This window comes from Cheilinus undulatus, linkage group 2 (assembly GCF_018320785.1).
Source record: "Cheilinus undulatus linkage group 2, ASM1832078v1, whole genome shotgun sequence".
NCBI classification, from domain to species: domain Eukaryota; kingdom Metazoa; phylum Chordata; class Actinopteri; order Labriformes; family Labridae; genus Cheilinus; species Cheilinus undulatus.
Window position 1 is genome coordinate 46,061,757 of NC_054866.1, and position 14,537 is coordinate 46,076,293.

The 14,537-nt window shown below is 38.0% G+C and overlaps 1 protein-coding gene across 4 annotated transcripts in view; it reads left to right on the top strand.

Annotated features, from left to right (window-relative positions):
* The window catches only part of aplp2 (amyloid beta (A4) precursor-like protein 2), a 119,107-nt gene extending 105,968 nt beyond the window's left edge, over positions 1-13,139 (top strand). For 2 of the 4 annotated variants that reach the window (XM_041803695.1, XM_041803705.1), the window contains 4 exons: positions 4,682-4,764; positions 5,781-5,858; positions 9,025-9,180; positions 11,101-13,139. In XM_041803695.1, coding sequence (XP_041659629.1) covers positions 4,682-4,764; positions 5,781-5,858; positions 9,025-9,180; positions 11,101-11,202 — 419 coding nt within the window. In that variant the 3' untranslated portion in view covers positions 11,203-13,139. The remainder of the gene's footprint in view (positions 1-4,681; positions 4,765-5,780; positions 5,859-9,024; positions 9,181-11,100) is intronic. The other 2 variants (XM_041803713.1, XM_041803722.1) reach the window with 1 other exon arrangement.
* Positions 13,140-14,537: the final 1,398 nt, after the last annotated feature.

Here is a 14,537-nt window from a genome sequence, read left to right on the forward strand (position 1 = left end):
CTCCCGAGCCATTTCCATCTACTATTTTGTTCCACTGCTCTCCTTTCCCATGTGTAATTTGGGATCCTCTCTCTCTCCCACCATTTCTGTTTGTTCAGAAGCCATCTGGTGGTTAATTTTATATTTTTGTTTGATGACTCACATGGGCTGCGTGGTTGGGTTTTGGTTGCTTTTATTCTTTTTATCATGTGAGGATTATCACCAAACGCTGAACAGAAAAGTTTCCGTGGCTTTTTTGTGAAGTCTTGTAGAGATGGCATAGGGCAGTGCCAGCTTCCCTCACAGACAGACCCTTCAGTCATCCTGTCATTAGTACATTTGTCAAAGCACCTTGCTTAATTATTCCCCCACCCACATGCTTATTCCCCTCATCAGTCCCCTTCGTCCTGATAGGAGCGGTGTGATTTAGTGGGCCTGTCTCAGTCTCAGTGTTTCTGCTGCTGACCCACAGCCCATCTAAATTAGCCCAATTTGTCCTCCAAGTCCGCAGACAGAAAGGTGGTTACGTCATCTGTTTTGTCTGATCTCCACTTAACCTTGTGATCTTATTCAGTGAGCACAGAGACACTACCCACTAATTGTTGAATTTATATTATATATTGATTTTTTCTAGATGGATTTCCAACCACCTCTGCTGTTTTTAGAGCACTTTTGTCCTCTATATTTCAAGTTTATTTTCTTTTGCTGCTGTTGAGCATCATTTCCCTTATCGATTAATCTTCCTGCTCCATCAATCTATAATCCTTAAAGGTTAGGGAATGGCAAAAAATGTTAGACAGCATTTTCAGTCACTTCAGCACTTCTCTGGGATCCATGCAGAATAGAGGTCACATTGTTCCTATAGAGGTCAGTCTCTTTGTGCTGTGCTGTGTTATTGTCTCCCTGTGACACGTCGTGCACCCTGCAGTACCATCTGATTGCCTGCCAGAGTTTGAGCCATCACTTCTGCTTAAAAAAGGCTTTTAAACACACATCTTTGTTCCTCACTTAATCCAAAGGCAGTTGTGCTGATCCTAAGTATTTGGCATGGACTATTCAGCAGAAGCAGACGAAAAATTTAATGCCAGGCTGCTTTACATTGTTCAGGATTCTGCCCTCGCTGCCTCACTCACTCTCCCTTCTCTCAGCCTTTGATTTATTCATGGAGTATCCGCTGTGTGTATATTAATAGAGCCGATGCCTATTTCAAAACCATCAGTTTAACATGCATATTTGACACTCAGGCCCAGTTCTCGGCTTAGCCACTTACTGAAATCTACAGGGTTTTTAAAGAATTATCATCTGTTAAAATCTCTGAGACTTTTGAGGGATTTCTAAGCAAGGTTTAATGTGTGAAAAAAAAAAGAAACAGAGGGGTTTTATTTAGTTAATGTGCTTAGTTTGATATTCAAAGAGCTACATCTAAAGCATCACTCTTAGTCCATGTTTACACAGCAGACAATTGTATCCAAAAACAGCAAAATTTTGGCTGCTAGTTTACACGAAAAAGACATTTTGGGTGCCTGGAAACAGAAAACAGGTTCCACAGTTTGAACGTTGAAAATGCCACATATTAGATATGCACAGTATCATTGGTTTGATATCTGCGATGGATATTAGCTTTTAACAGATAATTTAAATTTCTGCCATTATGATCAACCAATATACTGGCTGTGAATCTAAGCATATATCGACTGTAAATATCGGTCATATGTTCAAATTTATTTGTGGCATTTAGGGCTCGACCTTGACTATCTTTTTCTGTGTTCATCCTGATTCTTTAAACTATAAAGTGTGTTTTAGGGACAGGAGTTTGTTTTTTTTTCATCCTTAAACTTTAAAGTGCGTCTAAAGGACTGAAGTTTTAGGTCTGCAAAACATATTGGAATACTGGTTCATTATCAAATGAATCTGTAAAAACCTGCCAATATCCAGTATCTTGCATCCCTGATTTCCAGTATCTGTCACCTGGTGCTCCATCTTGCAAAGCTTCAAGCTGATTGGCTTGTTCCCTGTTAGAGAATGACTGAACCAATCAGCGTCATTGAGGTAGTAGCTATGGACGAGGGGTTTTTTTTCCTGCAAGCTGGTAAACAACGGCGACTGGTGAAGCGATTAGCATGGGTGTAGCTGTAGGGACAGTGTTATTAGAAATGGACAATTCTTTATTAAAAGAGCAAACAACCACATAAAACATTGGTCTTTTTGTAAAAGATGTGTCAGCTCTTCTCCCACTTTACCTAGGCATGAGTTTGAATCCTTAACAACACTAGCAACCACCTGCTGAGCTCTCGCTATGCAGTAGAAAATTATTGGATAATTCCGAGTAAACTTGGCTTGAATAAGCCTCAATAGAAAGGCAAGGTGATAGGAACCAACCATAAAGCAATGCTTTGTAGCTGAATGGTGAGGTACACTATATAAATGTTGATATGATTTTCTATAAAGAAAAAAAAAGACAAAGTCGGCTCTATCTCAAATTCAATTAACAACCTAATGCTAAATGTCACACTGATACTTTTATTCAAAGCCATCTATGCAGTGTCAGCATGTATGCTAATGACAAAAATGTATGCTAAAATGACAAAAATAAACAACTAGTTCGGGGAAAACATGCAAATAAAAAGAAGAAATAAAATGCTAATTCCCTCTTCAGACTAAACTAGTGGTTCTCAGCTGGTCCAGCCTCAGGATCCACCAGTACCTTTATGATGAACCGTGACCCAGGTTTTAAGAACTTCATTAATTAAAGAGTGATGTTGTTTGGACCAGAGACGGCACAAAATACCACAGCATGACCTCTTTGTTTTTATTTATATTTGTCCAAAATGAAAACACATATCTCCTTTATAAGTTTAGCTTAGTTTATTACGTTTATTTGTGTCAGGGACAATGTACAATGACAGTGTGTGTTGTGCCAGATTTTGCTTGATTTAGCCAGCTGTAGTCCCTCTGCAGGTAAACAACGACAATAAAATCAGAACCAATCAACTGTCTACACACGTGTGGGCACACACCTGCATTCATGCAACCACAATGCATATTCCATGGCAAAGGGAGAGCAAAATACATATTAAAATCTAAATATAGGATTTTCTTACTAATAAAAAAAGATTTAGATGTTGGATTAATGCTGACAAGACTGATTCCTTAAAATCCACTTTTTCATTTCTCGAGGGAAAATGTGGAAGTCTGTGCAAAGTTTCAGCTTGGTTGGAAGATTATTCCATGCTTTTATGGCTTTAAAAAAGCAGGCAGTGCAAAGGCAGGGCCACTCTTAGGGGTACTACAATCTCCACTTAAGACAGACCTTGAAGATCTGCTAGTGCTCAGAGCGAAGTTTAATAAAGCTCTTCAGTGGTGGAGCAGCCCAGTTATGGATTATTTAATTTGCTAACTTACGTCCTCTCGATTGACTGAACCAGTGCAATGTCACTTCCTGATCTCCAGTGCAGCCATGCCTCAGTTTGGGTGAAGATAAGCTCTGTGTTTGAATAGCAATAGATAAGAAACCCTACTGTGTTGCTTTCTGAACTTCAAATTATTAAAAACTACAATATACCACATGGTTTTATCCTTAGCTGTTGGGGTGTAAAAAAAGAGCTCCAGTCTTTGGGCCTAAACTAGAGAGGATTATCGTGTTCAAATGTTGGGCCATTACTGGGTTTCTGCTCTGTAACAGCAGGAGCTGTAGTCTGCCTGCTTGTAACAGATTGCTCACACATTGACCAACTTAATGACATTTAAAGAGTTGAAAATTAAGTGTTTCAGTAAGGTGAAAATACACACATAAGGTATGTGTTGTGTGTTTATGACAGCTCTGGGGTCATAAGGTGGGGTAGTTCGTCCAGTTTGACTGGGAAAGTCTGAACAGACGCTCGTGCACATAAAACTTCGTTAATTTTTATATTTTTAAGACGCCAGTCATTACTCTGAAACGCCACATTATAATGTATAACTCATTTGCAATTGGATTTGTTCTCTCAATAACCGTTAAAGTTTATGACTTTTATATTTTAAGCTTTTAAATTTGTGAATGATCCAGTCTTTTACATTTACCGCCGTTCATTTTGATGGAACGATTTCACCCAGAATGGTGCAAGGCCAGCATCTGTTGGGCAACGTGCCAGGATGGGCTGAACCTATCAATTACTCCCTCAAAATAATTGCACAACACTGACTTTTTGCCCCATCTTTTTTTATTCCTAAGTACACATCCCACTGAACACGGCGCTGCGACCCACTTTGGGGTTTTACCTCTACTGTTGAGAGCCATGATATTAAACATTTTAAATGGGTCATTTCGTGATCAATAAGCATATTACTGTTAGTTCCTCTTACTATAAACAATCTTTTTACTGAGCATTAGTCTTCTTTATTAAAATCAATTCAACATACACTATATTTATATAAACAATACTGGCCTATATCTTGTTTGAAAATATGTTGATATATCTTTAAAACAAACTCAGTCTATAGCCCAGTCCTACCCGGTAGAAAATTGAGGGTCATTGTCAGCAGACACAGTGCTGAATGGGAGAAAGGGCTTTGTTGTCACCAGTGCACGAAGGAGACTGAGGCGACAATTGTGAGGAAAAAGAGCTGTATGCTGTGTGCAGCTGTCCAACACCTCTCTCTGTTTGTTTGTTTGTTTGTGTGTGCTGCTCCACTTATATTGACTGTGCTTTTTCACCTCCTGCAGGCTCCGCCATGTCTGGGTTAGATGGTCTGATAGGTGCCGAGGAGAGAATCATCAACAGCAAACCCAAGATCAGCAATAATGTGGTAAGAGCATCAATGTCACTTTAAAGTACTTTAACTTTCCTACTGCCTGAACGCATGAACTGAGAGTAGCTTTGTTAAAGTAGTAATGTTAAATTCTATTTATTATCTACAAATCCTGCATAGGAAATCTGATTTAAAGGTATGATTTTATAACCTTAACCTCAGTCAGAGGACATTGTTCTGATGGTTAAAATTGATGAGTACATGCAACGCTTTCACATCGCTCTCTTAAGTTCAGCTTTTAATGAGCCAGATTATTCAAGTAACTATGTTGTCATAGTTACAACTATCTCACACTGGGCTATTTGTGTTTCTCCCTTTGGCCTCTGCCAACCAACACTCATTCAGATCAACTCCACACTTTGTTCTGCAGTCATCGCATGCTATTTTTCTTTGCCAGACACACCATTACTTCTCATGGATTCTCAAACGATGCTTGGCTGATGAACGTGTGCTGTCCTTTTTGCATGCTAATCCAACACTGACTGCAAAGCTGTGTATTTGTGTGTGAATCATGCAAGTATCTAACTGCATGCATGTGTCTTTTTTGGAAATGCTAGTCTTCCAAGACGGAGCAATCTGAGGTTATGATACCAAACACCTGAACTTCCTTTTCGGCCTGTTTTTATGTGACAAACAGACTCTGGACTGCTCTGTCTCTACATACTGCAGATTTTGTTTCAGCCTCCTGAACACAACCTCTTTCACTCACAGCGCTTCTTGTGTAGATTAGCTCTCAGTAATGAGTGGCTGACAGTCTGTTTAGAAAGACATGTAACTGTGTGGAGAGGAGAGTCTGATGCTGATGCTCGCAAACCCCCTCTCTCTCTCCTTCCAGTTTGTACAAGACAGCTTCAAGTGTATCATCTCCCAAACACAGATAATCCTTACTTGGCTGCACATTCACACCCTCTCGCTCGCTCTCTCTCTCTCTCTCGCTCTCTCTTTCTCACACACATACAATCTCACACACACTGTGGTGAGTGTAACCTGGGCTCCCCTGTCTGTGTTGACAGGTGATTGATGAGTCTCTGGATGTTAAAGAAGTGGTTTACAGTGCAGAGAGAGTCAGCGTTATGCATGATGATGAGCTGGTGAGTATAGCGGCGCCCTCCACAGGGCTTTCTGGGGAACTGTAGTTTATCAGTAGTGGGGAGAAGGTAAAAGAAGGAGGGAGTGTGGGAGTGTGCAAAGATACCAGTTCTGCAGCAATAACTGCAGACAAAAAAAACACAGCTTTGGACAAAAAACCCTGAATCCCCTCTTTTGTTATGTTTTTGTTTTCTGTTCAGATCAATATGTTTATGTTATTTATGCATGAGTGCATGTTTGTTTTGTGAATGTATCCGAATGTACACATTGGAAATCTGGGTTCATAATATGAATGGGAATCCACACAAGCTGAGTGTTCAGTTTCTGTGTGTGAATGAGCAGTTAAAGAAATCCTCAGTGATTGTCGACATATGATTAGTTTGAGTCATATGTGCGTCACCACATGGTGAAGATGAATACAGGGGACTGTGATCGTGCTATTAGCCAAGATTTTACACTATCTTCCGCAAAGACACATTTCATGCATGTGAACACACCATTCACAATTAAATCATGCGGTACAGCCATCAGGGAGGTTGTCCTTGCTTCACTGTGGTTTAAGAAATCAGAATCAGGTTTTTTTGCCAAGAACATTTACACATACACGGATTTTGACTCGGTGTTTGGTGCAAAACAAATGACAGAATAAAAAATCTAAAAGGCTAATGGGAATGTTGAACATAATTTAAACATCACAGATAGTATGTACAAAGATGCAAAATGAGAAACTGTGCAGGGTTACTGGTGAATAGGTTATAATGCATTGTTTATAAATGAGTATAACAGACACGATGTGCAATTCTTGCAATCCAAGCTGATAAAATTAGAATGAAAATCTTTTACCATCAGAGCTGAAGAAACTGAAGAAAAGTGAGTTTCCTTGTAGATAAGACAGGTTATGGACATTCTTTAATGCATTGCCTTTAGTATATATTGATTGACATTTTTGTTTGGAAACATCTAAAATAACAACAACAACAAAAACAATCACTTCTGTCTGCAAACTGCACATGAAGTGAGCAAGTGTCAGCGACCAAATCAGCTTGATAATGCTGATTCCTATTGTAGTATCTGTGAGCCATGCAGTATGACATTTTTACCCCCTTTCCTTTTTTCGTCTCTGTCACTCGTGTTGAGATAAGTGAAGAACAAAGAAAGAAGGAGATGACAAGGAATCAGGACAGGAACATTTCCTTGATTTTCTGTCACTTTTTTCACTAAGCAGAGCTTGTTAGTTTGCTTTACAAAGTGGAGATTGTGGTGCATTAATAATAACCATTAGAATTTACCGGTTATTATTTTTTTTAGGGCTGATACAATGTTTATTATTAGTAGTTTATGAGATTGATAGCTTTTATTTGGAACCAATATGCAATTATTATGGCATACTTAATGTTGCAAAAGTAAAATTGTGTAATCAAAAAAATCAAGGCAAATAAAAGATCTAGTTCTATCAGCATGAGAAATGGCACAGAGCAACACAGAAGACGCAGGAAAACAGGAAGTGATGTCATACACTGAGTGTGTCAATGGTACCCTGGCTCAAATGTTGATTGGCTGTGCTCATGCGGCATCTAACCAATCAGCTTGTGTTAAATAGAGGACATTTGTGGAGACTGTGGAGAAAAGCCAGACGAGAGGAAACACTTTGCAGAGGAACCATTGATACACACTTTCTGATTGATTAATTTTATCATTTATCTGATCAGTAAAATCCAGATACAGATAATCTGTCAAATGCCAACATATGGCATACCCAAAAACAGTTCTTGTGTAAAGTCAATACGCTTAGACAAAGGTATGTTTTATCTAGGTGTATTGATTGTACACACACTGTTTTTTAGGATCTCTTTCATTTAATTTTGGTGTTTTGAATTTGAAATTCTCATAATACCTAATTAGAAGCTGATGGACTTCAGTTGTGTAAGGTCACATGTTTATGTTCATGTATTTAAGAGAAGAACACACCCAGTTGATTGAAGTGTGTGTTCTTGTTTAGATCTTTTGCTGAAATGCCAAATATCAGCCAGTCAGGTTGATAACTGGTCTACTCCTATTACCTCGATTGTATTGAGTGGAAGGCAAAATACCAGTGATGGATGCTGACATTCTGAGTGATATCTTCATGTAGAACATATAAAATAACAACAAAAACAGAAAAAAAAATGTAATTACATCTGCAAACACACCGTGTCCTAACTGCACATTATGCAAGCAAGCATCAGCGACAAAATCAGCTTGATTACACTGAGTCCTTTGTAGTATCCTGATGGCATGTGGCAGCATCCTGCCCCCATTTATTCTGCTAATCTGGTTGAGAACGCTGCAAGGAGCCACATTTGTCAACAGAGCTGTCAATCACAATGTTACAGCTAATTCATTCAAACAAAACTACTTAAGAATAAGACCATATCATTCTGACAATAACTAACTGTCACAACATATTCCATTAAAGTAACATGACTTGAATCTAACTTTGTAGTCTGACCCCTTTGTCCCTGATATCATTGGAGAGGCTTGGTTTGTGAGACATATATAGCCAGCAGGGGGAGCTCTAAATCTTTTGGCTTCACTTCCAGGAGGTTGTTTCCTCATCTGTTTTAATGGAATTGACATTGATGCTCTTAAATTATTATTTTATAATTACTTCTGATTATAACAGTTTTCTAACATCCTCCTCTGCAGATATTTGGAATCACAGATGTCAGTATGCCAACATATGGTTCATCAGAACAAGGAATGCAAATCTGCTGCAGGTGCAGCAACATAGGTTGTTTGCTTTACTGAGATGCTAAAACTCATTTAGCTGGAAACATTTCAGTGAAGTAGCTTCAAACACAAGACAAAACGTCATTCCAGCTAGTTTCCCAATGGAAAAGCTAAATAATAAGAGCAGTCATTATGATAACATGATTATTGGTCTTAAAAATTAAAATAAAGGAAAAAAAATATTGACAAGCTCCAACATTTCTCTTTTAAAACAGTCACTGGCTCTGATGATTTTCTAAATGCCTGAAGTAAGGACAGCTTCACAACAATTTCAATGTCTGTTCAGTTAGAAAGTGTAATGAAATGGTCTGAGTCTGGTCACTAGTATGACTGCTAAAGCACCAGCTGTTCCCTAAACGCTCCTCCCTCTGTCTCCCTCTTACCTGTTCTACCTGCTAGGAGACATACCGCCCCCTGGGAGAAGACTTCAGCTTCGGCAGCAGCGCACTGATTGGTTTGCTGGTGATCGCCGTAGCCATAGCAACCGTGATTGTGATCAGTCTGGTGCTGCTGAGGAAGAGGCAATATGGCACCATCAGTCACGGCATCGTGGAGGTGAGCCACCTGTTTTTTTGGACCGCACATACCTCCGCTCTCAATTAAATGCCATCCATCTTATCCCAAGTGTCAGGTTTAGATTGAATTATCATGTCTTATGTAAATGAAGCTTGGGTAAATGCAGGGCAAATTAGATTAATGCCCCAGTGGCATTTGAATAGTACACATGCAGCATGTTGTGCCCTCTGGAGGAGAGGTGTCCTTGTTGAGGTCAGCCATTATTTTATTATTGAATTAATTAAATTAGGACAGTGCACATTAAACAATATATCAGCAATGTGCCCACTAAAAAGGGAAGAAACCAGGCACTCATTTATACATTTCAAAATAAGTAAAAAATCTGGTTAAAAATGTAATGCTTGGTAATGATAAATGGAACCTAAGGCTAATTATTTACAGTTGTGTCTTATAAGTAGGATTTTACCTATGGTCAACTAAATACTGAATGTCTTTTTTCACTAATAAATCCATATTCTCCTCTGCAACATCATAAATAAACCATGTAATTCAACTTTTTGTCTTCTAAACTTGGAAAAACATTTTTTCAAAGATAGGACTTGATCCATCCTTTTTCTCACTAATTAATCTGCATTATGAAAGCCATAATCACTATATGGCATAAGCCCATTAACAATACAGAAAGCTCATTGTTGAACAGTCTTCACAACCCTTTAGGCTATTTACCTAAAGTTTTAAGTTTAAGGCCATATTGCTTGTTGCTGAGTGGCATGACAAAAGCTATTGACACAGCTTGTATTTGACTTTTTCGGGATCACCTGTAACTTTGTCCCTCACTTTTGAAGTTTTTTTTCCTGATATTGTTAGCTACTGGGACTCTATAATGATTTAAAGGCCAGGAAAGAGGCAGCTGCTCTGTGGCCCAGCAAAATGGGATAGTCAGCTGTAAACTACTGGAGTTATTTTCAGAATTGCATTAAAAGCAGTGGTGAACTCAGGATGTTTGAGGGGCAGGGGGAAAAATGATAAAAAAGGGCACCTGCTGTATGCAGTGGGGCACCGTCATTCAAAGAATTGTCAAACGTTTGTAGTGAAATAGAATTAATAGTTAAGATTAGCCATTTTTAAAATTCTGATTATTCGTACTATACCTCTGTAAAATGAGTGAGGAATGAATAACCATTTAATCATTGATTTAACAAAGATAGACAAGGGAGGATGTAAATAAACTTTAAACCAATGAGCTTAAAGCATTTTAATGCATTTTCTCCAGCGTGATCCACGTGGTTTCATCCACTGAGAGGGCACCCTACCCTCTGTAAGACAACCCTGGAGGGCACTTTAATACCTTTTGTCCACTGAAGAGGCAGCATGGCCATTTATTATGAATTGTCCATTTAATTGAGAGACATTCTGTCTTATATCCACTGAGAGGACACTAGCCTCAAACTTTGTCCACATAGAAGGCACTTGAGAGGGCAATTTGTTATATTTTGTCCTATCAGACAGCACTCAGCCACATTTTGTCACATAGAGGGCACCAAAAAAGGGTGAAAGCCCCCTCTGAGTCCAGCAGTGATTAAAAGTATGAATAAGTTAATGTTTATACCAAGATAGGCTATGAGTCAGGATTTATTTGGAGAAAACAGGTAAATTGATGTTAAAGTAGACACTGAGCAGCCCCATATAGTTAGAAAGGAATGATTCAGCTGTTCAACTACAAGAATAATAATTAAAAGAAGCTCTTTTAAACAACGTGTTTAATTATTATTCAGCCATTTAGGGTCACTCTTATTAATGAAATTGCAGAAATGAAAAGGTTTCCTGTCCATGATTTTGCTTCTTCAAGAGAAGCCTAAGCTATGTTTTAAGAGAAAAGAGGTTGTGCTTGTTGAAGTCTTTGCAGACTGTGAAGTGTGAAAAGGTTTTACATATGAAAGTCATGTGTTTGTCTAACAGGTTGACCCCATGCTGACACCAGAGGAGCGCCACCTCAACAAGATGCAGAATCACGGCTACGAAAACCCCACCTACAAATACCTGGAGCAGATGCAGATCTAACCAGAGCCAACAGGGGGCGCTGAGGGGGAACATACTACTGACCAATAACATATGCTATTGTTAAAATCATTTGCAAACATCCAAACTCCATTTACTGGTTTGTTGAAAACAATCCTTAAATAATGCTACTACTTCTACTACTGCTACTATTGTACTATAGAGCTCTTTTTTGATCATATTCTTTTGAATAAGGTGATGTATCTGCCATTTTGCATTATGGAAAATGTGATTCTGCAGGTTTTCTCTGTAATTATGAATACAGCTATCTCAGATCAAGATGTATAACATTTCTTCAGACGTTTTTTTAAAGTGAACAGCAAATCAAGCAAAATTTAAAATCTTTTTGAGCGGCCATCATCAAAGTGGCATACCAGACACTTAATTTGTCCATCATGCGAGTGTCATCCATGCAGTTTCTGATGGTTTTCTCTGAAAGAATTGGTGTTTTTTTTTTGTTCTTTTTCCTCTCGATAGATTGCTTGTATATGAAGGTTCTTTGTACCTATTAAAATGTATAGTGAAACAACAAATGAGAAAAAATGAAATCATGGACTATTTACTTTCTGTTCTTTGTTAATATGACAGACAAAAATATACATATACAGTTTAAATATATATAAAGTAGATGTTTTTATTCCACCTTGTTTCCCAGTTGGTTTAGGGTTCTCTGCTTGGTGGTCATGATTTGTGTTTGCAGGCACACGGTAAGAAAGAGTCGAGGGAGGTGTGCACAGACCCCCAGCTCAAACACATCACACAAAACCTTCTGCAAACCTTTACTCAGTGAATGTGGTGATGATCCTCGTTTACACACACAAACACAACCTTTCATGGAGCAGAATTAACAAATAGACAAAGTCATATCCATTAAGATGTGTTACATAGTTGAATGTATTATGGAAGTTTTTTTTCCATACTATGTACCAGGTTCCTACGTGGCTTTCTTTTGCATGCTGTGTCATAAACTTTGTGACAGCCGGCGATGAAATGCCACAGTCATAAACAAGTGTTTTTGTTATTTTCTTTGTTTTTATTTTTTTTTTATTCTTACTTTTACGTAGCAAAAAACAGAAAGCTTCTTATAAACAAGTGTTGGGTATGATGTGTACATGTTATTGCAGCAACTGTTGACTTTGCTGGTCAAAAAGTGCAAACTAGTCTGATGGATCTAAACATGGCCGGCCCCAGCCTCAAGTGAAACATGCAGCTGACTCCCAAAAAATGGTCAAAACTGTTGGTGCAATATCTGATATGGAGAGGGAGCTAACACCAAACAAATATCCTTCTGAACCTGACTAAACCAGCTTTGGGTATTAAAACAGATCATTTTTAAGTGGCATAAATCCTGAACAGTGGCAATCTTGGTTTGGGATTCTCCATACCCAGAAAGGCCAGGGCCGGTCCAGAATAAAAGCCAGCTGAGGACAACTTGGAGCTGGAGGGCTGTGCAGGCAGACAGAGACACACAGGAAGACAAGGCTTGGAGAGCTGGTTTTTGAGAAAAATAAATAACTAGCTTGTGTATTTTTGCGAGTAGAGAATGACACAAACAAGTGAACTGAGTCCTAGAATCCTCTTTTCTCTCTCTCTCTTAGTATTGTCTTTGTATGCCTGTATAGTTGATGTTGCAATCATGGCTTTTTTCCGGAGGATTACCTGTGGTGTGCATTGTTCTTTCTGAAATGATATGATGATGATATATATTTTTAAGTTTGTTTTCTATTTTTTCTCTTCCTGTGACAGTATCTCTGTATGTGACTGTCTCACTATGCACCCAAACGGCTTCAATCTTGTAACTGCCTGCTTGATTGTGGGAGGGGGCTGGGAACTAATAGAATATGCATATTAGTGATTTTAAAATAATTGATTGACACAATGGAAACCGATTTATGGTTACAGGGGGGATACACATCAATAAACTCACAACTTCCATATAAGTATATCTCGTTTTTTTATTGGATGGATGGATGGATGGATGGATGCATAAATGTTAATTGTACTGAAAGGTGATCATTTTGACCAGTCCTGTGCTGTTGTAGCAAGATAAGTGCAGAATTTAAGGGAAATCATTACATAAAATGTTATGAATATAAGATTAGCATTCAGTTAGAATGTCAATGTTTTATATGCTTTAAAATGATCAGTAAAAAATGTATACCCATCACAATATCTTATTGAGAATTTGGCATGTAAATACTGTGAATTTTTGGTATTAATAGTTCAAACCTTCATAATAATCAGTTTTATGTAAAATGCATGGAAAATACAAACATGCATTCAGGAAACTGAACAAACTTTTTCATCAAATTCTTGCCTCATTTACATTGCATTGACATTATTAAAAAAACAAGTGATGTTATCAATTATCAACAATTCACACTATGTATGTTAGAATTAGAGCATCACAATAACCAGAGCAAAAATAAATAAAATGATAAATGAAGGAAAAATAATCCATGCAAGTAAAAACTAAATTTGAATGCTTAAGTTCATGTATCTTTTCAGGATTATTCTAAACAAATAATTTAACATGTCGTTACCACAAATTTGAATTGCATTTCGCTGACTAGTCTAAATTCAAGCAGACATATTATATACTACACACCATAACAGCACAGAGTTGGTTTACAGAATATAGCAGTGCTAGTAGTGAGGGCCTTCAATCTTCTTTGAAGGTAAAAAAAATAAATTCCTGTGCTGAGTAAACAAAGTCTGGCAGTAACATTCATAAAATAACCACATTTCAAACATACAGACTAAGGAACATTTTATAAATAAAACAGAGACAACTTGTTTTAGAAGTACTTAAATGAATGGTAGCTCGCTATAGCTTTTTTAGCTTTAGCTAAAGCTAACATAGCTATGCTAGCTGCCTAATTAATGCTACTATTTAAGCAAATGTACCTTAGTAAGCTCTAGCAGTGTGAGCCTTAGCAAACATTACTGTGGTGACAACGTAGATACATAGTATACATAGCTACTTTGTGAGCCTAGTTATGTTAACTATGTAGCTACGTATTCTCTGTAGCTAACAGCTAATGGAGCTATGTATGCTACGTTTGCTGCGTTACAGTGTTTTCATGGAGGACAAGCTGCTTTTTTTGCTGTAAGCAGACCATCTACCCTGTCAAACATTTTATAATCAGGTTTTGCAGGGTTGGATTTTAACTTTTAACTTGTGGTATCCTAACTACAGAAGCCTTCTAGGGCCATATATTCACATATATTATTATTATTTAAAATGGAGTGAATAATGTACGTGAATACATGGCCCTTTAGGGTTTCCGTACTAACCCTTACCTTAAACCTTACAGTCCTTAACAGAAATTAAGTCC